This window comes from Eupeodes corollae, chromosome 3, assembly GCF_945859685.1.
Source record: "Eupeodes corollae chromosome 3, idEupCoro1.1, whole genome shotgun sequence".
NCBI lineage: Eukaryota > Metazoa > Arthropoda > Insecta > Diptera > Syrphidae > Eupeodes > Eupeodes corollae.
The window spans coordinates 125,376,753-125,403,154 of NC_079149.1; the positions used below are offsets into that span (position 1 = coordinate 125,376,753).

Below are 26,402 nucleotides of genomic sequence, written 5' to 3' on the forward strand. Positions count from 1 at the left end.
GAAGATAGTATGCCTGACGAGTGAAACCTAAGCACTATTTGCCCGATCCAAAAAAACAGATGATTACCTTCTCTGCTAAAACTACAAGGGTTCAAACCTTTTATGCTCAATAGCATACAAGATCCCCTTAAGTTATTTACTGATGAGTTGATTGGCATTTACTTATGTAGCTTCAGGCTTATAGAATCTACCATCTGCCAAATATTCATACAAATAAATTGAGAACTAGGACCTAGTCGCTTACGAATCTCAACCATTCTTGTGTGCGAGTAATGTCAGGAATGGAATTTCGCTTTATTCCAAATTTTGGAAGAAGTCCCAAGAACACAACAATTAGGTGTTTAGAATTACATAAATTTCCGTTTCTTCGTTTATAAAAAGAGGCATCAAGAAAGTACCTCTTCATCGATTTCAAGACTATGACATTGTCAACAGGGACGAGCTGTACCATGTAGAGTTTTGGTATCGCTGTCAACAGATACCTTCAAAACAACCATCAGGGGCTTACAAAAAGGCGACCCAGTAACTGTTTTAATATTGTTCTTGAGAGAGTGGTGTGCAATTCCACGGCTAATAAGAATGCCACCATTCTTCAAAAACCTACACAATATCTTGTACATGCAGATGATTTTGACATTATGGTAAGAACCAGACGAGCAGTTTCAGTATCGAATCGAATGAATGTTTCTTTGGACAAAGTAAGAAATTGTGAAAAAGGGCCCATCGCGAAGAACCAAGGAAATTTTCATCCTCTTCACCTTCATCTTCCCAATCCTGCTGTATGATGCAGATGTTTGGACCCACTCTCAGACGCATGAAGGGGGAGGCTATCTTGGTATTTTCGTGAAGCAGGTTCTATCAACTATCAAAATAATATCTGACGCAGTCGATAGAACCAAAAAGTGTACGAACTGTACATGAACATGCCGCTGGTAAAAAAGCAGACTGTTCAACAGTTAAAATGGCTAAGGCGTGTTCAGCGAATGAATGTTGAAGCTCCAGCTATTAAAGTATAAAACTTCAACCCAGAAGGAACAAGAAACAGAGTTAGACCTCATCTCCAGTGGAGCCTTCAAGTTAAAAATCAAGAATATTTTGTATTACTTTTGAGTATATTAGAAGGGAAAAAAGTTGCAATAGAAGACCGAATGCCTTTCTGAGATGGTTAAGGGGGTATTCTGGTCTAGAAATTAAAAAAAATCGATTTTTTTTTCTTTTCATATTTTCATAGTTTAACTATTTAAGAATATGTCTACTAGAGGATTTTCCCAAATTCAAATTATTTTCGGAGAAATAAGTATTTTGCTGAGCAGCCATCCAAATCGGTTGGGCTGCAACTAATAGAACAAAAGACATAATGGGGTACTTTAAACGCGTTTTTCTCAGAACTGTCTTTTTGAATCTGATACCCACGATTTCTCAGGTTCTGCCGAACCGATTTACTTGAAATTTTAAGAAAGTCTTCTTTAGGGACTTGTCTACGTCCGGAACTACGGCCATCCCCAAATTTTTATTTTTACTATTTTTAACAAATCGAAGAATGTTCAAAAAAATGGTAAATTTTTTGTATTTTTCTTTAGACAGCCGCCATTTTGTAAAAAAAAATGTTTGTAACTTTTCCGTAGTTCCAGACATTGCGACATTATTGTAGATTAATAATCTTTTTTAGTTTTTGATTTCAGATTTCTAGGAGAGTTAAAATCGTGGGTATGGTCACGCACCAAATTTTTGAGACGCACTACTCTATCAGCTGATAACTAACGGAATTTTTATTTTTTTTTTACTTTTTTATTTTTTTTTTGTATGCTTCTAATGTGAATAAATAATGTATAAAAAAATTGATGGTAAAATTGTAGCTTGCTTTTTTCTACAGCACTTCAAAAATTACATAAAATTCATGTCTCTAGACCAGAATACCCCCTTAAAAGAATTTATCAAAGCTGTTCTGTATTTCACCTGCAACTATTCGTAACTTCAAAAATTATAATTTTGTTTGAAAGTAATAACAGTCTTCTACGCATATACAATTAATCAAAACTAAACAAAGACATCAATCAATAAATATAAATATACAAATGCGTCACTTCAAAACGACATTAATTTCCACAGAAATTTATAATAATTGATCGATTAAATTAATATCTAATTTTTAAAGCAGTTATAATTACACTAAAGTAGTTCCTTGATTTTTCCATAACTGGCATTGAATATAATATCAAATATAAATTTTGCAGACCTGTTTTATATTCTTTGCCGCTTGTTATAAAACTCAACTGTTGCCTCAACCTACTAACTACGCCTCAAATAATTATAATAACGTACATTTTCCTCAATGGACTTGAATTACTTCAGTGTCATTAATGATATGGAAAATATTTTATTAGAATTTGAACATATTCAAAGTTGTTTGTATTTAATTTCCATTTTAGTTCAACGCACTTATGATCAAGAATTTTTTCCTATAAAACATTTATTTTTTGCTATAATTTACATCAGTTACGATTTATTCGTTGATTAGTTAACAACTTTTACAAAACTAAGAAAAACACCATCAGCAACATGAAGGTGATTCTACAATTGTTACTTGTTCTTTAAGTTAAATGTTCTAACTTATTTTTTGTCTTTTAAAGTTCGCCGTATTCACCGTAGTCGTGCTTGCCTTAGTCTTCCGTGCTCAATCATCTATCATTGGATTGGAAGGTCTTGGACCAATTCTCTCTGTCTCAAACCCAACCATTGGATCAGTGGTAGTTCCTGGTGGATCAGTTGCCATTCAAGCCTCGGTCCCTCAGCCAAACTTGGGAAGTGTTGCTATTCAGGCTTCAAATGTTCTGCCTTCCATTGTGAGTGTTGCTCAAGCTCCAATTGCTGTGAATCTTCCAACTCAAGTTGTTGTTGGAGCTGCTGAGGGAACATATGTTGCCAAGACCCGTGGTGCTGTTCATGTTGCCCCACTCCCAGGACACGCCCAATCTGCTGCTTCAGTCAATCTAGAACCTGCACCAGGAACTTTGTAAAGATGATCACGTTACTGATGAAATCCCCCCATTCTGACGCCCCCTTCCACCCCCGCCTTTTGTAACAAAACTTCTTGAATCTTATTAAAAATTAAGACTGAAATATTTTTAATTTTTTGTCTGCCAAATAACTTTCATCTTTAAATAAAATTTTCTACTGCAAACTTTATAAAGTAAAGCTTAAAAAAAGTCTTTCAATATTTTAAAACGATGTCAAAATCTAATTTAAATCACTTTTCAGCCTTCGAAGCCATGCGTTAATTTTGATTTCACAAAAACAAAAATGTACATACAAAATAATAGTCCAGCAAAATAAGCTGCCGAATTTCGGTGGAGAGCTGCACTTATGCGCTCATAATGCTCCCTACAAAATGTCCTTTGGTTTGGACCAGAGCACTTATTTTAGGAGAGTGAAAGGTGTCAACAACATTTTTTGAAAAGGCTTAAACATTGCAGCGCATCTTATTTCGCACAAAAAAGACCATAACCAGTTTTTCGTTTATTTGAAAAATTAAAAGAAATGTCATATTTTGATTCGGGCTGTAAAAATGATATTGGGTTGAAAGCTCGATTGGCAAAGCCAATTTATTAGAAGAAGAGTTTGGTAAACCTCAGCTATTCTTCTGAAAAAGTGTTCTACGCTTGCAAAACCACTACGGAAGCTTTTACATCCTTCCTATTCTAAGGGTTTTCTTCTACCTAAAAAAGGTAATCCTCTTCCCCTTCTAACTTTGGTCCAATTGCACCTACGACCCTTCTTTCAAAGGTCATAGAAACGCTGACCGTACTGACCGATAGTACGGCTTTCGTAGCAATAAGTTGACTCGTGATCTTATGATTTATCTCAACAAACAGTGGAACAAATCTTTACAGCGTTTTGGAGAAATTAAAAGGCTTTATATATCAAAAGAATTTGATAGAGTTTTGCATCAATTTCTCTTAGGAAAAACGCGTCCATTTGTTGTTGATGAAAAAGCTGGAGTGCCTCTGGGCTCCGTTTTGTCTTCTACACTCTTCCTTATTTTTTTAAATGGTATTTTTTCTGAAATTTGTAACCCACTTAATTATGTTTCGCTGATTAAAGAACATATTCGTCCTTAGATTTTCATTTTTGTACTTTAGATTCGGATTCCAAGGGCAGTGTGTAATAAGCTTATTAAATTCTAATCTTGACAGTATGTTTGATGTTGAAAAGGCACAACCTTGCCACTATTAATTTGTAGTTCTTGCATCGAGGAGACTGAGCAGCTTCCAGTTCTAGGTATGTGCTGTGCATCTTAAACCGTCTCTTATGAAGTGATCACATATTTGACGTTGCCAAAACTGCTGCTAAGTGTTTAGGTTTACTCCAAAGATGCAAGAAGTTTTTTAACCCTTCTGATGTGGCTGCGATTTACAAAACTTTCATTCATCCGAAACTCGAGTATAATTCTCATATTTGGACATAAGTATAACATTTTTTGGACAGAATTGAAATAAGAGCTCTAAAAATGGAAGGCGATTGTTCCCTGACCGAAAAATTTGGTGTTCTTGAACAACTTCACAAAGTCTCAAGCCTGTTATTGTATTAACGATATTGTCATAAACAATACTCTTGTGACATTGCCAATAGCATTACTACCCCCCTAACAAATTCAGCCGTAGTACGTGCATTTCTAGAAAAAACTAATTAGCTTACCATTGAGCCTAATTTCAAACGCACTACTAAGAACAGGGATTCTTTCTTTAGCCACACAACACGAATGTAAAAAGCTATTAAACCGATTTTCCTCGACTATAAGAAAAAACTATCATTATCATTTTAATTAAGAATCCAAACTGTCTATATAAGTAATACATAAATACCTTCCTTACCGACGACGAGCGACGATATGACACGATACCTTCCCCTACATAAATTAGGTGAATATAGACGTGTGAATTTTATTATTCAACTTTAAAACACTCATCCACTTAAACAAACGTTCAACTATCTACTAACTCAACTTAATTCAATTCAACTCACACCTCTTTAGCACAATCTCCATCACATACACAAACAGCATGGCATTAATTAATTAAATTGAATTAAGACATCATCATCGTTTACAGAACTCAACCCATTGAGTACACTTTGTATACGAGAATATATGAAACGCTTGCAAGTCTATCTTAATGTATTTACCCTTTAAAACCTCCCCTTTCCATCTCCTTCCAAGCCATCACAAACCATCATCATACATATCCTATGTCCTATCCATCCAACAATCATCATCATCATCCTCATCATCGGATGTTTTGAGAACGAAACACAACAATAACAAAGAAAAAAGAACTGAAATTGAGATTGAGATTTTAAAAAAAAACTATAAAACTTAAAAAAAAAATCCTTAAACTCACACAATAAACTAAGCACAGTTAAGTATCCTATTGCATGTGGAGTGGATTAATGTTGGCCCTACATGCGACCTCCTGAGTCCTGTCCTGTGTACTGTACAGTTCCTATAATACACTGTACTCTATAGATCTATCTATATGCTCTGTATGTTGACCTGGCCTGGCTTGGCCTGGCCGAGCTGTGATGGGTCTTGCTTGCAGCAGTAATAAAGGAAAGTGCATTCAACACTGAATAGGAAAAGACATTTTGCTGCCTCTACATCCGGATTCTCTTCTATTCTTCTTCCTATAACAAAACGTACGTACGTCCAAACATACAGTACATAATATGAGTACATTGTATGTATGTATATTGTATAAGTAAGAGGATGGCCGCACATTTCCGTTTCGAATTGTGTGCTTGTGCTCTTAAAAAGCATTCCGGACATAGGTACATATTTATTCTTATTCTCATAGTATAGTCATATGTATATAATGGTATTGAGTACATCTTTCATATATAAAGATTGCTCTAAGGAGCGGGTATACCTCAAATGTACTGATGTAGAACATAGAGTACAAAGAAAAATCGAAGTGCTTCTTCACGACAACAACGACGACGATGACGACGATTGCAACTTACTTAGAGAGTCCAGTTCACTTCTTGAGATGCCACACACATAATTCTGTTTGAGGAGATCAATTACCTATAACAAACAGGGTGTTGCACAGCAGTGGTGGAAAAGCTTCTTTTTGTTTTTATATTGATTTAAGACAAATCAAACATTGAAAGACCATTTTAAGGAAAGATATGGATTCCTAGAAAAAAAAGTAAAATGCGACACAACTGCACATTGCTACTACTCTATCAGTTTTAGAGTACATATGTCGAATAACCTATCAGTTTGTCAGCTATTCTATCAGTCTAAGGATTTAAGTCTATTTTGACAGTCAACAGGGTTGTCATTATTTATTTCTGTCAGTCTCTCATCTCGTAAATTTGTTGCTTCTTTAATTCTATCTCTCTGCATTTATTCTATTTTTATTCCATTTTTGCATTCTGTAAGCCTTCAGTCTATCAGCCTATCAGTCTTTCTGTCTATTAATCTATCAATCTATCAGCCTATCAGTTTAACAGTGTGCCAGAAAGTCATTTTGTAAGTTTATCAGTCTGCCAATCTTTATTTAGTCATTTATTTCATAATTCTTTGACCAAACCATTATATAAATTTATTACTTTGTTAGTAAAACTTTTGTTTCTTCTTTTTTCATTCTTCCAATTTTAAAATTTATCAATCAATTTTTAAGTTGCTGTCAGTCCCTCAACTTGTAAGCTTGTCGCTTCTTTAATTCTATCTCTCTGCATTAATTTTTTTTATTCCATTTTTGCATTCTGTAAATCTTCGGTCTATCATTCGTATCAGTCTATCAGCCTTTCAGTTTATCAGTCTATCAGGTTATCAGCCTATCAGTCTATTATTCTATTAGTCTATAAATGTATCATTCTATCAGTATATCAGTATATCAGTCTATCAGTAAAGCAGTCTATCAGTCTATCAGTCTATCAGTCTATCAGCCTTTCAGTCTATCAGTCTATCAGTCTATCAGTCTATCAGTCTATCAGTCCATCAGTCCATCAGTCCATCAGTCTATCAGTCTATCAATATATCAATCCAATAGTTTATCAGTATGCCAGCAAGTCATTTTGTAAGTCTATCAGTCTGCCAATCTTTATTTTTGTCAGTTTTTAGGCTATTTCTGTTTCATAATTCTTTGGCCAAACCATTATGTAAATCTATTAGTTTTTTAGTCAAACTTTTCTTTATTTGATTCTTTTTCTTCCATTCTTCCAATTTTGAAGTCTATCAATCAATTTATAAGTTGCCTGCCAGTTTAACAAACTATCTGTTCTTAGATCTTATGGTGTCTTATTCTTCCAGCATTTCAATCTATCAATCTATAAGTCTTTTTTCAGATTGTTATTTTTTTTTACTATTCTGTCAATCTGTTATTATCGACTTTTCTTATCAATCTTTTACTCATTTTTATTTTTATTCAGTCAGTCAATTAGTATCAAACTGATGTCAACCTCCGTTCCATTATTCTGCCAACAGAGTACTATGTAAAATTTTCTATTAGTCAGTAAGTTTTTTACTCTTTTATTCTACTTATCTGTCATTTGGGAATTTGTAAGTCTATATTTCATTATTCTATAAATTTAGTATTCTGCCAATTTAACAGTTTACCAATCTTTCAATTTATTACCCTATTAATTTTTCAATCTGCCAGCTTTTGCCTAACTTTTCTGTTAAACTAATATTCTGATAAAGTGACATTTTAACACTCTTCTAGAGCACTTTTCTGGCAGTTGTAAGTATTTTGCCAAGTCGGTCAATATTTCAATTTATCAATCACCCAAATCTATTTGTTTTCCACTTTTTTAATACAAAGGCATGCTCACTAGTTAGTTTTCCAATCTGTCAGGGTATGTTTCATGATCGTATCAAATTTTTATTTTATCATTCCGTCAATCTGTCAGACAGTCTTTTCATCATTTTGTCAATATTTACTCTTTATGACGTTAATTCATTCAATATTAAACTGTCGGTTGTTATTTAATTATTCTGTTAATTAAGTATTTTAACAGTGTCAGCAATGTCAGTTTGTATAGTTTTGTCAATATTTAAGTACTATTTACATGAGCACGACCAACGACCAACGAATGAACGAATATTCTTCGATTTTGACGTTTCTTTCACATGAGAGTTTTTAATTCGTCGCGAATGAAGCCACAGCCGAACACCATTCACCACCGAAACCAAAATAAGAATGATTTTTAGGTTAAGTACGCGCGATTATTTTATTCGTTGCGAGTGTGGATAATGTGGAACGCGAATAAAGTTTGACAGTTCGTATCAACTATTATATTTTTCGCGACGAATAAATTTGTTTTCTTAAATTTATTAATATATTATATTGAAAAGTAAAAGTATGTATTATAAATCAAATAGAAACTATATTGCTATCGTTTAGTTAAGAATTTGTGTGGAAATATGTCTTCAAACGTATATAAACTCACATTTTGTAATTCATTCGTCGTTCGTTGGTCGCGCTCATGTGAATACTACTTTACTTTTTATTTGTTATGTAAACTTACAGTCTGTTGATTTTACAATTATGTTAATCCTCAGTTCTTCAATATTTCTTTCAGTCTGTTAGCTTGTAAGGTTTTCAGTAATATTTCATTTAGTTCAATCAATCAGCCTTTGTTACACTTTTCAAAAAATATAATCATCTTTTGGAATTCCTCAGGGTTCAGTTTTGTGGCCACTTCTTTTTTTTTCTTTTTCTCCTATAATATGTCAGTCATTCACTATTACATGTATTAGGCTGTCAGTTTTTAGCTATATATTAGATTAATCTATTAATTTGTCAATATGTCACTCTTTGTTTTATTAAAGCTGTTTTTTCTCAAGCAGTCTGTTCTGGATAATGTTACTAATGCGGCAGTCTATCAATTGTTTGGTCAGTTAGGGATTGAAGTAGGTATATCCTATTCTGTCTATCTAATGGTAGCAAATATGTAAAATTAATAATTTTCTCACATCTCTAAATTCAACAATTTGATAGTGAAACTGTAAACTTTTAGTCCCTTAACTGACAACCTGTCAATTTGTTAGTCCCACTGATTTTTATGGGACTTTTCATTTTGACGTTTAATTAACTTCTTATTGTTAAAAAGGTAAGCATAAACTATTTTTTTTTAAATTAGTGCAAACGATGCTAAATTGCCTTAAGTGATATTGTCAAACTCTTAGTTTTTTAAGTTATTATTACTTTAAAATACTGTAACGACAAAAAACGTGCAAGCTTTTTTAAATTATAATTATCATTTTAGGTCACGTTTTGTAGAGATTTGGATTTAAACTAATTTTCGTAAGTATAAAAAATGTACATTGTGGCGTTTTTTTCTCAAACAATACATTTCAATCTTTTAGTCATTTTCAAAACATTTTTAAAGAAATTCTTGTATACACAAGAACACCCTGCAAGTTAATACCTTTGTTCACATAATAGTAATAATAAACTATCATTGATTTCTTGATTTGTAACAAAGAAAGAAAAGCAAGTAAAATATACAAAATAAATTAATAAAAATAAACCTAAGCAAAAACAAGAGCTCTCCACAAAAAAGGGTTTCAATGGTATAAATTTTGTTCCCAATATCTCTTTTATTCTTATATATAGAAGGTAGAAGATATCAGTATTTCACTATTAAGATATACTCCCTTCTTGCAAAATGGCAAAAGGCTAATTAAGGGTCTAGGGTCTTTAATTAAGCGTAACGAATTATTACCAAGTCATGGAGTTTCTCTGCGGGGCTTTCTTTCTATCCAGTAAGTTGTGAGGAGGTGGTGAGGCGGCATAAGGCAAATTCAACTATGACCAAAGGGAAGCAACTATACCAAACCAAAACCATCGCATCGGTCGTCTCCTTTTAGCTATAGTCTCATCAAATTCCCATCTCGACTTGTGTTAATTTGAAGGGCGTTTATGCTCAATTATCCAGGCACCTACAGATAAGCAGCCCTTGGTATACTATGAAGACCACCAACGATATAACGTCGAGTATGAAGACGAAGATGAAGACGGAATAAAACGACGCGGACGTCAAGTCGGCTATATGAATGAACAAGAAGAGTTTTCAAAGAAAACTTCCTTCCTATCATTATGGTGGCATAGCATAGCACAGTGGCAATGTCAGTGGTTGGAACCACCGCGGCTATGGATGGCGGCAGGGCCGTTAATCGTTACCAGTCGTTTCCTTTTCCTTTCTCTATCATTTTGCGTGTGTTCTATATTCCTGTCTTGGTCAACTTTGGGAAGGAAATAGAAAATTAAGAAAAAAGAAAGAAAGAAAATAACAGAAGAGAAAAAAGAAGCTGTAAATCCTTGTGGGCATTAAGGATTCGTTCCCTCACGTAGTTTTATCACTTTCCTGTGGCTCACTTCCTTCCTTCTTTTGTTTGTCATTTTCTTTGGTAGCGCTAGCAGCAGCAGGACCAATTTTCTTACGGTTATTCTAGTTTTTCGTTAATTTCATTTGGGGGACTCGTCGTCGTCGTCTTATTTTCTTTCTTGTTCTTGGAACAAAGTTAACTGTTTTTTCTGTTGCCTATCTTCTCCCAATCTGTCCCTAGTGTAGGGTATGATTCTTCTATTCTACAGGACTACAGGTATAAAAGGATAAAACTTTTGGTCCCTTATGTGCAGACAAGAAGAGAAGCGACAAGACACAAACACAGCCAGGTGGTGGTGTTCTTAAAGGTAGATTCAGACATTTCTTAAGGACTCTTCCTCATCTTCTTCTTTTTCTTCTTCTTCTAAAGCATACGATTTTTCCTTGATGGAAATTTGTCGCGAAAGCGAATTTCCGTGTGTTTTTGGGTAATACCGACCACACAATGAGACCAAACTTCTACCGCTAGATGTAGCTGTAAGTCTATACGAGCAGGTATAGAACCGGCCAAAAAAAGAAACGCATTTTTTAAATTTCGTTCTTCTACCTATGAAATAGAGTGATATAGAAGTTTTTTTAATTTATTTTATACTCCTTGTTCCTTCAAGGATTGTCTTTCTTTTTGTTACACATTTCTTTCAAAAGTGAAGTAAAATCGGTGGAAGAACTTTTTTGGATTTTAGCCGGATAAAGTTCTGGATGTTTCTTTATATCTTCTTCTTTTTCTTCTCGTGGTTACACTTTGTTTGAGAGACGAAGGAAATAAACAAAAAAAGAAAATAATTTCGAACAAATGCAATCCGGAAATGATTGTCATTGTATATAGTTCCAGAAAAGAGTCGTAGTTGTTCGTGCTGCCTTGTTTTTTTGGAGAAGTAGAAAAGTTGTGTGTAGAGATTTAATTTTGACAAATTTTCATAGGAGATACAACTTCTTTTTCTTCTTCTTCTTCTTCTTAGGTTTTTTCTTTTTTATTTTCTTGGTTAGGAATTCTCTCATGTGTTTTTTGTAGTTTGTTTGTTTTTGAAAGGAAAGTAAGAAAGTGCATTGTTGTATTGAAAACTTTATACAGAGTTATTTTTCATTAACTTTGATGTTATTTTGATGAGTTGTTTTCGTAGCGGAAAAAGTAGGTCATATCCTTTGCATCATGTATTTGAAAAGAAAAAACATGTGTCTTATTAAATTATCTTAACATTTTTCTTTACAGAAAACATACAATCATAGACCAACAAAAAAAACAGTTACCTTGGAAAAGATAGACTTTTAGATGTGCTAATTATAACTTATTTAAAAGTCATGACATTAATGAATTATAGCTTTGTTAATGTTTTCTTATCGTCTGTCCTTGAATGAAAGCCCGATCGAATGCATTGTTATTTTAAACATTTAAAATATTTTGTTGTTTACTTTTACCCAAACCTTACCACTTCCCCCACATTACAAATAAAATGTTTACGTCTAGCCAATGACTGTTCTAAAAATATCACAAAACGATAAATATTTAGGACCAACAAAAATCGTGTAAATGTACAACACCACGTTTAAGCTTCTTAACTTAAAAGTTTGTAATAAATTTCTACAGCCTATAAATGGCCATAAGATATATATTTTATCAGCCTTGTTAAGGCACTGGTTAAGGGGGTATATTCACAGACAAAGCCTTCAACTACTATGCATTATTTTTAGAAAACGTAATAAAATAATTATCATCAAATTCAAAGTAATGTTATAAGAATATCCGTTAGTAAAATAGTCAATAAGATTCTTCCCCTTACAAAGTTTAATCTTAATACTCACGCTGCTTGGAATCCAAATCAGTTTTACCTTCAGCCAAATTTCGGAAGTACTTTGAGGTACAGAGATTTGTTCTTCAGCCGTACTACACGAATGTGTAATAACATAGCACTCTCTGCTTGTCATTGTAATTTTAAAGAACCAATGTGCAATTATCGGCCTTGGTCTCTTTTAAGTCTTATTTCATTTAACATAGACGGAAATAAGTTATGTATTTAAGACCAACATTTTGATGTAATTTTCTCAGATTATTTAAGATTTCTTAAGAGTCTTGGAATCAACTTAGAATAAGGGTGGATGCGAAAATAACATTTGTCTATGATACCCAAGTATTGAAAACCTTTAATAGTTTCTGAACGCCTCACCGATATTGATAAGGCATATTTTGAAGCTGAGATGAAGATTTTTCAGATAAAAGTGAGTTAAAAAGCACCAATACCTTTCATACCTGATTTGTTTTTGTTCAAATAAGGGACATTATAGATATTATACTGACTTTATCAAACAATTTTTAATTTCAACTTCGAGCACCGATTTAACTTCTTCAAGTTAAACAGATACAGTATTTTGAAAATTACTACATAAGTAGTTTTATAACGGGCGCTTTTTTAATACGTACTATTTGCAATCCAGAAATACTTTTTTCGGAGTTTGTTTTTTTGACAGCTGTCACTTTAGCAAAGTTGTCAAATCGTGTAAATGTATTACCATAATAATGGTTCGGTATACAAGACGCAACAAAACAATATCTCACGTCATCTTTCAATAGCCCCAAAGATCATGCGATTTAAAATCGTAGAAAAAGATTAACATAGCCCTACAAGAAATAGTCCATTTTTGTAGGGTTATGTTAAGTGCCTTTCTACGCAGATAAGCCCGTGATATTGCTGAAATTAAGGTGCCAAAGTGGTCCCAGACAGCAAAATGTGCTAAAAAATTGTGAGTTTAATCCGAAAAAAACCTCTTAAACTGATATTTTTCTAATTGGTTCACTAATTTTAAAAGGCTTTAAAGATATTTATGCGACGATCTTCCAACACACTACTAATCTTAACTTTTATCTCTAGCAACTCTGAATACACATCTCAATCCATTTCTACGTTTTTGCTTATGAGCACATCAAAGATGGTACACCATAATTCCGCAACATAGTTAGTTTTACGTATTATTACGTTATGGTTACGTTACGTAATGTTACATGGTATTTGAAGTCACGTAATGTTACGTAATGTTTAAGTTACCCTACATGCCAACTTAAGATAATGCAATACAATGTCCCGCAACGCAAGGTAACGCTTAACATTTTATGGCTGTAACACAAACAGCTTCAGCTTTGACTTCGTCTGCGTTACGATGGGTCTGCTTCTTCACACTTCTAATATGACATTTCTAAAATGACACTTCTGTCATTAGCAGCTGTAATTTGTTCTCAAAAGTTTGTTTTTGATTTTTCATACAGTAAAATATTTGTGTTGTACCCGTGGCATGATGGTTAGTGCGTTGGACTGTCATGCAAGGGGTCTTGGGTTCAATCCCTGCCTGTGTCACCTTAATTTAAAAAAAAAAAATTAATTTTCGCGGGTACTGCCTCTTGCGAGGAATTGACAAATCCTTCAAGAGTAATTCTTGTCATGAAAAAGTGCTTTCTCAAACTAGCCGTTCGGATTCGGCCTAAAATTGTAGGTCCCTTCCATTCCTGACAACAGTACTCGCACACAGGAATGGTTGAGAGTTGTAAGTCACTAGGCCCTGGTTCACAACGGACTGTTGCGCCACCCCATTTGATTTGAAAATATTTGAATTTTGAAATCGAAAATATTAATTTAATTTATAGTGGAAGTAGCTTACACAGCCTACCGTGGGTATTTTCAGCTCATGGAGCAAGAAAAAGTGTAAAGTGAGAGACGTTGTTGGGTCCGGGAGCTTAATCTACGGAGTTCTTTAATCTATGAGGAATTCAGCAAAACTCATGTTCTGTTCTACAAAATCAAAACGTGTTCAAGAAAATATGTATAGTTATTCTATTTAAATAAATAAGTGGCGCAACAGTTCGTAGAGAACCAGGGCCTAATAGCAGGGATGGAGGGGACATACAGTTTATATGCCGAACCCGAACGGCTAATTTGAGAAAGCACTTTTTATGTCAAGAATTACTCTTGGAGGATTTGTCAATTCCTCGCAAGAGGCAGTACAGGTGAATCAAACTTAAGGTGGCACAGGCAGGGATCGACCCCAAGACCTCTCGCATGACAGTCCGACGCACTAACCATCATGCCATGGGTTATTCTATTTATATTTCAATAACTTACCTTTCAACATTTCTAATACACAATGGTTATCCCTCCAAATGCAAATGTATATTTTTTGTTGACTTTGTTTGTAGCTGTTGAGCTATTAGACAAAGCAAATGCTCAGCAAATTTGAGCTAGAGCTCCCGTTTGAAGTCACATTACGTAACATTACGTTCTTTTCCTTACGATTGTCAAACAAAGCCTGAGGTCAAAACTTTATTGGGATACCATGCATTGAATTCCTATGGCTGAACTCGTAAACATCAGCCAAAGCTGAAGCGTGTTTGTGTTTCAGCCATTAAGTCTGCTATCGTAATATAAATTGATATTTTCAAAGCAAAAAAAGGCGCAAACGTAACAAATTGTCACTCAACTTGTGCCTATTTTAAAAAAAACAAAAATGCAGAATTTATAAATCACTAACTGGGGTTTTGGCTATCAAACTCGAACAATAAAAGAACTTCGTTATGTGACGTATTTTAAATTGGTCGTTTTTCATGTGATTATAGTTTTTTCAATAATTAAATACTATGAAGAAAATCATTTCAGTACCAAGGGACATTGGTTTCTCCAAAATAGATTTTTTACAACAACATTCAGTACAAAAATAATGACAACCTTTAAAAATTTTTAACAAAAGAACGTTTTAACTATATTTTGTAACTACCATCTTGTTTTTCTTTGTAGACAATCTCACTTTTTTTTGCTGTCCTTATAATAATGTCCTCCATCTTTTCTTTTTTTTTTTTGAGTACCAAAGTGCTTTTCTCTATCACCATTCTAAATCCTTTGATTATAAGAATTTCCTTTGTATATACTTTTATCCTCGAGGTCAATTATTTTGATAGATTGTGCGGTTTCGATAAAATGTAACTCTTCAAATTCCTTACAAAATTCATCATGACAACCTTGTGTAATATAGAACAAAAGCACTTTTACTCTTTATCTGTCATTCATTAAAAAATAAAATCGATAAAATTTTAAAGGAATTGATTTTCAGAATGTCCTTCTCTCGTTAATATACACGTCCTTTTTTATATCCTTACAATTTATAATTAAATCAAAGGATTCTGGTGGTTTTGAGGATACGACTTTATAGCCTAGAGATTTTATTTTTATTAAATTTAAATGGTAGTAATTTGTTGGTGTTGTTCTTGTAACAAGAACATTAAACCCATTTTAATTGTAAACGCCATTTACAGGACATTTGCATTAAATGGAGACTATAAGGTACTTCATGATCAATTGCATCAAAGGAAAAGTTAATAGCTCTCCACTGTCTCTCATTTGGAATTGAAGCAAATTAAAAAAAATACGAAAATGAAATAACTTTAAATTAATTTATTCAATTCATTTAACTAAAGAGAGGCTCACTATCAGTATCAACGTCATCATCATCACTATCAATTGATAGGGTTGAGTAGGAGCGGGGTGAAATTAAACGCATATCCATTAAAATTCGTGTTCGCAATTTAATTGACACAAAAATATCTCTGTTTGTTTATATACAAATTACTGTATACATTATGTGAATGGGACATTATATGGGCCAGAGTACATATTTTTGATTGCAATTATTGCATAAGCCTGCGGCTCTGTCACATCTGTTTGCACAAAAAATTTACCTTTTTGAGTGTTTATATATTTACATATATATTATATGCCTTGCATAGATGAATGTAAAGCTACATAATATGTATATTTGTATTCAATAAACTTTGTGTATATAAACACAAGATTTATAATGAAATTAATAGCCACAAATAAATTTAATTTTGGTTTAATTTAAGCTCGGGTGTTGGTGCATATTATATGCACTGCAATGCATACATTCGTACATACGGAATTAACTTAGTAAACAAATAGATTTTTCGACGTTCATTTAAAATCCATATATTTTAAAGGAGTTTGAAAGTGTCAGAATTTAAATTAAATAATGAACAAGAAGGACAAAATTTATGGAGAAACTGGAAAGAGTGAGATGAGTTATGGTGCAGTCAATTAAAAAAGGATTCAGGACATCGTAAAATATCAATTTTAAATTTTCATGTATCGCAACATTAGTTAAAGGTAACTTCTTTTATTATCCTTTTCTGCTGCGTAACTGATTGAGCTCTTGAAGATTATGTTAGAAGATTGTTAATCAGTAAGATGAATGAAGATTTATGAAGATGTTAGACAATATTGGAAAAATGAAGGTGAAGGTGCTTGAAAGGGCTTTAAAAATGCGCCACGATGCCTTGCCGGCTGTTGTCTGATCTCGTAATACATCGTAACGTTTCGTTGTGGTTTTCTAAGGTTTGTTGAATTTGGCTTAGGTCGCATGGAAATACTTTAAGGTTCATGGAGAAAAATTAAAATGCATGTTAAAACGTCTACAGTTCCAGTAAAGTTGAGCTATGGTCTATAAGGAGAGATTTATCTGGCTCCCTGTCCTTGGTCTCATACTAAAGATCTGGCTCTTCAGGTTTGGGATGATTTCATGACCACCAACTAATATTTTGTTCCGAAGCACCAACGAGTCTTGAATACAGACAGATTTACTGAAGATGCACCAAGTAAATGGAGAACGAACTTTGGAACATGAATCTTACGTGAAATGTAGGATAACTTAATAGATCATGTGCACAGAACAATAAGCGAAAGTCTTAAACTGCCGTTAAGCAGGTATTTAACCTAATCAAGAAATGCGATAGAATGGACCGGGTGAAGCAAATTAAAAGACTGGAATGTTAACTACGGCGATCGCTACCGACAACAAAGGCAGCGATTATTTGGCTGTTGGTTTTTAGTTGGAACTACACTTCCGCAAAAAGTCTAGAGCTTCATCAATGAAGAGGAGGAAGAGGAATACACCAAAGACGTTCATATTAACAGTGGCTATAACAATAAAATTGTTAAAGAACATTTCAATACCAATCTAGGAAGAGATGACATCATTCGTGACACTATAGCACTACATAACCTTTGATAAAATATTCAGGCTGGTCGACATCGCTTAGGGGAGAGACGTTCTGGTAGTTATAATTAGCAGTTCAAACATGTCAGTATCTACAATGGCACATGGAAATCTTCTGTCTGAGCACATTTCGATCGAAGGACGACACTTTTCAAAGGGACCAACATTGACTTTCATAATAGCCAAGGTACAGCTACGGATATCCGCATCCAAGCCAAAACAAGAAAGTACTGTGGTGAGAAGATTCGACGTTTGACAGCTACAATAGCATGAGTTTGACATGCCCTTTTCCAATAAAGTCTCTAACAACTTCGTAAGAAGTCCTCTACTGCCTGCATCAAACATTGAAAACCAGTAGTGGGATTCCTCTGAAGTGCTAGGGTTCACACAGCCTTCACAACGAAACTTTTGATTTGTCGACAAGTGCCGGCACAAACATGCAGCTAAAGAAAAAGAGAGGAACACCCGATTTTCAGAAGGAAAAAAAGAGTGATCGAGGAAATAGAAGGATGCCAGAAAGGGAATTAGGATCTTTTATTCTACCAAAAGTTAAAAAAATCACTTCCCTAATAATAACTGATAAAGTGAGTTCTTCAAAGACCCTACAGCAGCTTAACTTATATTTCTATTAGCTTTATTTTAAAATCTAAGAAATGCACTCCAGGAAATAAAAAGAAATGTAATTAATTGAGTAATTAAATGAATTCTTCGTCAAAAAGCGAATACAAATAAAGTTTAAGTTACGTAAATTGTTCTATGGAAAAATTAACAAAAAAAAAGCTTAACAGCATCTAATGGTATCAACTTATTGCATAATCCAAAGCGTGGTTGCTTTAACCTATAATCAAATCAAAGACAAAAATTCTGGTCTGCCATGAAACTCTGCAATGTCTGCATTCTTACCACTAAAAGTGTTAAATGACGACAACAATTGAATAAAACTACACAAAAATTGTTTTCTGCAATTCCCGATCGGAATTTCATAATGCAACTAATTCAGCTACTGCCTTAGAATTGCATCTAATCCACATTGTAGCTGACCTTAGCTAAAAAAAAAAATCAAACACACTTAACACCCAAATCAAATTCTTGAAAAGTAGAACTTGTTTCAACCTTACACTTGATTTCGTCACTCATTTCATTTGCTACCTGCTTGCATGAATTTTTTAAAAATCTCACCTGGCGCTATGTAAGTAAAGATATAGATGCACACCAGAGTGTTGGCGGCTTGTTTATTTACAAGACCATGGTCCAGCGTCCAGAGTTGGAAATAGCTTGGTTCTAAAAGCCAACATCACCCAAACAAACTGTCACTTGGACTTCACTGCAATTACACGCCAACGAGCACAACTTTTGCTTAGTCTAACGCGAACTGGATTTCCGCGCACAAGTTTGATAGAGTCGCCAGGCCAGCGCCATGCCATCACATAGGTACAGGCGACACGATATGCGCGACGCAGGCACAGACGCTGACACGCCCAATTAATTCGATCCAATTATTGACATAAAATAATAATAAAAATCCGATTAATATTGACAAGTTGTTTTGAATCTGATTAAAGCAGCCTCCATCATCATCATGGCTTGAGTTGACTCCTGGCATTGAATATTTTTAATATGGAATGCGAGCAACAACTATACTTGAGCTTGACAGCCGGGCTCTACGACTAACCCATTTCTATGGGTATAGGTAAACAGAAGAACTAGAAGATCTTTATAGTACCTGTGTGAAGATTGAGTATAAAAAGTTCTGCAAGAATCATTGAAAGACATCAGTAACGATTAAATCGTAGCACAGTCAAGACCTTTAAAAGTCATAAAATACCAAAAACCTTTAAGCATCATGAAGGTAAGAAGACATCATCCTTGAGATTTCTTCAAAATTTCTGTAACATTTTCTCTACTCTATTTTAGTTCGCCGTATTTGCCGTAGTCGTGCTTGCTTTGGCCCTTGGTGCTCAATCATCTGTGATCTTGGGAGCTCCAGGCCCATTGTTGGCCGTTTCAGGACCCGCCGGTTTGGTTACAGTTCCCGGTGCTGTATCAATCCAAGCTGCTCCCGGTGCTGTATCAATTCAATCTGCTCCAGGTGTCATCTCCCTCCAAACAGCCCCTGCCGTTGTTGCTCCAGTCGTCGTTGGAGCTGAAGGTACCTATGTAGCAAAGACCCGTGGTGCTGTTCACGTTGCTCCATTACCAGGACACGCCCAATCTGCTGCTTCAGTTAATCTTGAACCAGCACCAGGAACTTTGTAAGAAGTTTACCAGTTAATCAACCAACACGCCAGCAACCAATGCAGATCTTCAATTTTTGTTTTGTTTTTTAATTCTTCCCTTCCTCTATCTTCCTATTCTTTATTTAAAATTTCATTGAAAAAGTTCAAAACCCCTCATTTACAAAATGATGTGGGTAGTAAGTTGTTTTGGGGGCCTCCAGTCAGTTTTTGTTTTAAATATTAAATTTTTTGTTCGAAGAGATTTAATATTTTGTTATACGGCTAGAAAATTTTGTTTTCTGTAAAGTTAACTCTTTTCTTTTATAAAATAAAACTTAAAAAAATAATCATGAAACTGTTTTGTATTTAAAAACTTTTCCTGGCACTCAAACCAAAGACTTCCAGCGGGAGGTCATGCAGATAATAAGGGGATACAATAAAAGTAAGTATCTAGAACCAAGTAAGTAAGGCTGCGTCTAGTATCCAATCATCAAGTAATAATTAAAAATTCTATGTTTTTCTACGTTTTTGTTTTTGATGTTTTTCTCACTTGAAATCAGCTAAGCACAACGCCAATTTAAAATATTAATGTTATTTTTACCTGATCGCTTTCTATATTGTTTTTTTTTTCTGAAAATTATAATTTTATCAAAAAGCATCGAAAATAATTTACGGCAAAACTTTAAATAAATAACCGTAAAAAACTTAAAAATCGTTTTTTTAAATAGTTTCGTGCAGATTTAGAAGAAAACATAGAAAAAATAAGAAGACAAAATTTATATTTATTTATGTTAGTGTAGTCTTATTAAAAGAAAATTTACTTAACTATTTTACCTAGCGACATAATAAACAAAAAACAGAAAAAAAACAAAGAAAGCAATGTAGAATAAAATAATAAACTGTGATTAGAATTTTTTGTCAAGTAATAAATATTTAAATGTTTGTATTTTCATACCAATTAAGCAAAAACATAGAAAACGTAGAATTGCAAATTTTATTTATAAAAAAAAACAAATAAAAGGCTTTTAACACTTAACATTTCAACGCAAGAATTGTTTAGATAATCATAAAAGATTAGTACATTAACATTAACAAACAAAGAAAAGCATTGGAAACTATGATATGATTTTAACTGTTATTTACATGATTTTGATCTCTAATTTCTAGTAAATGCATAATAAACATTTCTATGAAGGAAATTTGTTTGGTGGCTTCATAATATTTTGAGAGAAAAAATAAAATTATAAGCACAGAAAATATTTAAAATATGTGAAATAATGACAAACAATTGTAAAACATAGAAAACTTTGCGCAGTGCAATTTAAATTGTCATACCTACAAAAACTGCAAAATACTTAAACATTTATCTTTCAATACGAGAAGTTTGTTCTTCTTTTATTTTTGTTTAAAAACGTTCGCTCAGAAAAATTATGTGAGTAAACTTTTTAATGCTATTATAAAAACATAGAAAATGTTTGTTAATAAAATAGCGAAAACCATAGCAACTAGTTCATATTCAATTAATGACGAATTATTGAGACACTTAACCCAAAACTTGTATACTTATAAGAAGTCCATTAAAAAAAACATAGAAAACATCGAATCACAAATTTGAACCAGAAACAATAAATTTTTTTCTTCCATATGATACAAATTATCCTGTATAGCAATTAATCTAAGGACTCGTTGCAAAACATGTGACATGTAAATTAATTTTATCACCTTATGGTTAGCCTCACGATGGCGATTATTTAAACCCACAAACAAATATTAAATTTCTTTCACACAAAGGTCTTCTCAGTTAGCACTAAGGAAGACTCGAACCCAAAAAAAGACAAAAAAAAACACGTCAAACCATAACCGTGGTTAACAACCATTTTTTTTTTTGTAAAACCTACAATTTTCTACCTCTCTGTTATTTCCCATTAGTCATATTTTGCTTCCTTTTTAAATATTATTATTATTATCCTTTTTCCTTTGTGTCATTGTTCTGTCTGTAAGGTAGGTACTATTTCGAAAACTTCTTTCCGGTTCTCGCTTTTCTATTATTAAATTTTGTGTGGCTTTGCCACAACGGTTAATTAATTTAAATTTACACTAAATAATCTCACTTAAAAATGGACCTCTACAATCCACATCCGGAGCCGGAGCAGGAGCCGGACAAACAAAAGCAAAAGTACAAGAATCCTGGCATTAGTTAAGGTATAACAATAAAACTACACCTTTTGAGATAATTACCGCATTATAGTTGTGCAGGAGGAATAGGAGACACAAATAAAACATTTTCTATGTTTTTTTTCTTTGTTTGCTTTTTTGTTTTAAACGAATTTGCGTCTCGTCCTAAATTTTTGAGTATGGACTTAGTGTATTTTTGAGAATAAAGGTATCCCTATCCTTACATTTTAATCCTTTTTAAAGCCTTTAGAGAAGTGCATCAAGGGATGCAGAAAATAGTAGACCGAAAAATGTCCTTCCATCCTTTATTCATGTTGAATAAGACGGAGGGGAGGATAAAGTATGGGTAAGGATTGGATGAAGGATAATGTATATAGGCATCAGTATGAGATGTAGGTTTGTTTGAATTTCGTTATGCCTGCATATTTATATAGGTATGAGTTTAAAAACCTGAATAATCCGTGGCGTTAGTACAGGATTTTGCAAGGATAATGGATGACAATGTACACATCTAGTTTCATAACTTTTTACTCTACCTATCTACATTTTACGGTATTTGTATACCTATAACTCCCATAAAGTGGTATCTAACACCTTCAAATTTTTCGGACGACTTAGTTACATGTTGAGCTGAATGTCCTGTGAGTCGTTGCCATAGTCGAGTCGATGTCATTATTTTAAATTTTAAACATTCATCCTGAGATGTGTGTATAGAATATGCAAGGACATTTATTTTTTTTTGGAATAAAAATCGATTTTAACTATTTTACTGCAACTTAAATGAATCTGCCAGAGCAACGACACGGTCGGAGGTAAATGGTAGGTCCATCGCCACCGTTAACGTCGTTAACACAAGAAACTTTACCCTTTTTCGGGTTCTAGGGCAAGTCTTAATTTTTCAACAGGAAATGCTGGTATTTTTTGTATGAACAAAAATAACAAATATACAAGTGCAAGAGTTCCTTTTTTTTTAAACGTGATGTGGGTTCCTTTTTTTGTCGTCCTTTTTGTTGAGAGGTTGTGTTGGGTTCCCTAATTATTTACTCATTTTTTTCTGGGGTTGTTGTTCTTTTCTAGGAGAACCATTTAGTATTAAAGGCTTTCCAAAACGCTTAATTATTTTGGACAGAAAAAAAAGGAAACAACAACAAAGTTTAGTATGGCTTGTTGTGTGCCCTATTTTATGTGGGCTATGGAGTGTGTTGAAATATGTTCCTACCGTTAAGTAGAATAGCTTTTAATATATCAGAATAAAAAAAACGGCTCTTAGCTAAACAGCTACCGATTTGTTTTCCTCAAAGTCGACATAAGTTTTATTTGTTTTTTTCTTTGTACCCTTTTTGAGAATAAAGCATCGTTTGATATGGAGTTGAAATATTTACATCTACTTTAAGCATTCTCCGTTAATTCTGAAAAGTATATTTTCTTTATTTGAAAAACTTATAGACCTACGGTAAGTGTGTATTGTCTTGTTGATTGAAAGGCACTTGGGTTAAGAAATTCCCTCCTAAAAGGTGGCAACCTTATTTTTTATTTTCAACACAAAAATTGAATTCAATATCGAAACATTTAAAACTTCAACTCCATACTAAGTGGGAATTGCCAACACCTTGAGACTTAAATTTTATCTTCTGAAGCGATAATACTCCAATTTAATTTTAAGGTGCAAAATTTGAAGAAGTTCATTGATTTTGAGGCGTAGAGGTGGTATGTTTGGCATTGGACACATGTCAAATTTATTTACTATTTTATGTGTTATTATAATAGTTAAATATTCGGTATTCATGGTATTGGATCGATAACTAATCGAAAAACACGTTAAAATCATACAAACTTATAACAAAAGTAATGATTCAAGCATTCAAGCCATTTCGAAACCTGTCAAACTGAGCTAACATTTTAATTGCCAAAATAATACTTGAATGTTTGTTTGAAATTTGAAAAGGGTGCATGTAATGTAATAATGTACTCTCAGCCGACTAATGCCTTGGAATTTCTTGACGTTTTAAGGAAACTTAAATCTAAATCAAAGGTTTTTAGAAAAATGTTTTTGTATGCGTGTTTTCGTGGGTTCGTTCCTTTCGGATAGTTTCAGTTTTTTTTTATTATAAAAACTAAGAATCTAAAATAAACATTACACAAAATTGTCAAAAATTTTGACCTTTTATGGTCAGTGTAAGGAAATAATCTTAGAAGAATCCAATAGTATACTTTTTTTTTAAGAAATACAAACTTTTTAAAAAAAAAAAGCTACTAAATTTGGTATTGATAAAAGAGGCTGGGATGTGACCCACACTGATAACTTCTCATCCCGTCTGTTAATTTGTCCGGCTTAAAAAATTGTAGGTTTTCGTGTTGGGTTAAAAAAGTTGTCAGTTGAATTATTCTTAAAAATTTTAAAGTTACCAACAATATTTCCAAATAAAGAAATATTTTAGTTTGAAAATCTAGTTTTGTTAAATTTATTTTAGTCGAAAACAAATTTTTACCAATTTAATTAGCATTTCTTAAATTTTTACAAATTGGATAAATGAAATAAATTTGAGAGATATTAAGAACCGAACATCAATTTTTACCAAATTTGCGTACTACATCTTGTCGATCTTATTTTTTTATAAAAAAACATAAAGATGAATTTTCGTAAAAAAGAATTACTGAATGTCGAAAACAATATTTTCTGTGAAATATAAAAAAGTTTGAAGACAATATTTTTAATTTTTAAAAAGCTATTTGATTCAAAAGTAAATTTTTACCAAGTTTTATTTTTTTTTTGTTTTGTTAGGTTTTTATTTTTTGTAAAAAAATTGTCAATTCGATTTTTCTCCAAATTTGCCAAAATGGTAAAATCAAAATTTCTTGTAAGTAAAAATTAGCTGGAAGCCAAAATCTCAAATTTTTGAAAAGATATTTGAGTCGAAAATCAATTTTTACCAACTTTTGATAAATTTTCTTTAAGTTTTTATTTTTTGTAAAAAAAAAAATTTGAACTCGATTTTTCTCAAAATTTAAATGAATATTTACAAGAAAAAAGTTTAAAGCCAATATCTTAAAGTTTTGAAAAGATGTTTGAGTCGAAAATCAATTTTTACCAACTTTGAGCCATGTTCTCTTAGATTTGTATTTAAAAAAACGTCTATTTGATTTTTCTTTAAATGTTACTAGATGTCAAACTGATGATTCTTCGTTGTACAAAATTATTTAAGAGATGAAATCATTTTTATTCGTAAATTTTTCGAGATGACAATTTTGTTTTCAGTTTTTTTGATTTATAAAAAAACAACCTTGATACCATCAAGTTACAATATATTTTATAAAATTTAATTCAAGTCTCTAGCGTTTTTGGTTCGTTAGATATTTAGGGTTAACCATAACTGTTACCTTTTTTTAAACGCTATGTTAAAAAAAAACCAAAAACGCAATTTTCTTGTGAGCTTTTTTTGCATTTTTATTTACTTATTATCTGTATAACAACATTTATTTGAAGTCGATATCTGTTCTGGTTCTTGAGCTATGGACGACTAAAAAAACGTTGGGAACATTCGGACATACAAACATACGAGTACATACACATTCACGCACAGACATCTTTCTAAAAATCTTTTACTTCGAATCAAGAGACCTTGATACGTCGATTAATATCAAAATTTTCAATTTGGCAAATCGGACCCATTACAATAACTTCCTATGGGAAGTAAATAAATTTTATTTTATCATATGCACAATTTTGTTGCTAACTAAATACAAGAAATTGGTAAGAAATTGATTTCAACTTAATTATTATGAGCGACGACTTAAAATTCTTGTGTCCCATAATATTGTGTAAGAATCTTAGAAAAATCAACGGATGAGGATGGATAGGAAGATATTAGTTTAGGTCGCATACCAACCTCTTTTTTGTTTGGTATAATTTCGAAATATGTCATATTTCAATGTTCGCTATTTGCACATTTTTATTTATTAAAAAGATTTAAGTTATAAGACTGTCAAACTATTCGAAACAATTGCTACTGACAAACATTGTTATTTATATATATTTACAACATTTTAATTTATAAAAATACCAGGATTTATGTCACACAAACTGCTATTCAAAAATGTCAAACTTAAAAATGGAAAAATAAAATAAAGTTATTCGAATCTAACACTAGATTGTGTTCTAGTTTATGCTGCAATCTCAATCACAATAAATCCGAAACTCAATTTAAATCATAAAAATATCCTAGAAATTCAAACCAACGACCTTGCCAAAAAAAATAATGCTCTTGGACTTGGATGGATTCAAGCAAAATTCCACTTTCAATAACAACAAGCAAAATAAAAACGAAAATAAAATCTCATATCCATGCCCTGCCCATGACCGAAATTCCATTCCATCCATCCATTGAAAAATAAACTCATTTATTTATTTTTTCGTTTACGTTCTTGCGCTAAAAGCTGATAGTACTCTGCAAAAATCATCTATAATCCTCTCCGCACTTTGACCTTCACGTGGAAGAAAATAAAGCAACAACAAACGAAAAAAAAAACAACAATAATGAAAAAGGACGAACACAATTTACCAAAATTTCAATC

At 32.8% G+C, this 26,402-nt stretch overlaps 2 protein-coding genes across 2 annotated transcripts; both read left to right on the forward strand.

Annotated features, from left to right (window-relative positions):
• The first annotated feature begins 2,404 nt into the window (after window positions 1–2,404).
• On the forward strand, window positions 2,405–3,148 carry LOC129949998 (adult cuticle protein 1-like). Its single transcript, XM_056061756.1, has 2 exons — window positions 2,405–2,565; window positions 2,631–3,148. Exons 1-2 carry the CDS (start codon window positions 2,560–2,562, stop codon window positions 3,015–3,017), a joined length of 393 nt encoding a protein of 130 aa, XP_055917731.1. The 5' UTR covers window positions 2,405–2,559; the 3' UTR covers window positions 3,018–3,148.
• Window positions 3,149–19,126: 15,978 nt separating this feature from the next.
• Window positions 19,127–20,002, forward strand: LOC129952336 (adult cuticle protein 1-like). The gene is made up of 2 exons (XM_056064871.1): window positions 19,127–19,288; window positions 19,354–20,002. The coding sequence occupies exons 1-2, from the start codon at window positions 19,283–19,285 to the stop codon at window positions 19,693–19,695; spliced, it is 348 nt and encodes a 115-aa protein (XP_055920846.1). The 5' UTR covers window positions 19,127–19,282; the 3' UTR covers window positions 19,696–20,002.
• Window positions 20,003–26,402: the final 6,400 nt, after the last annotated feature.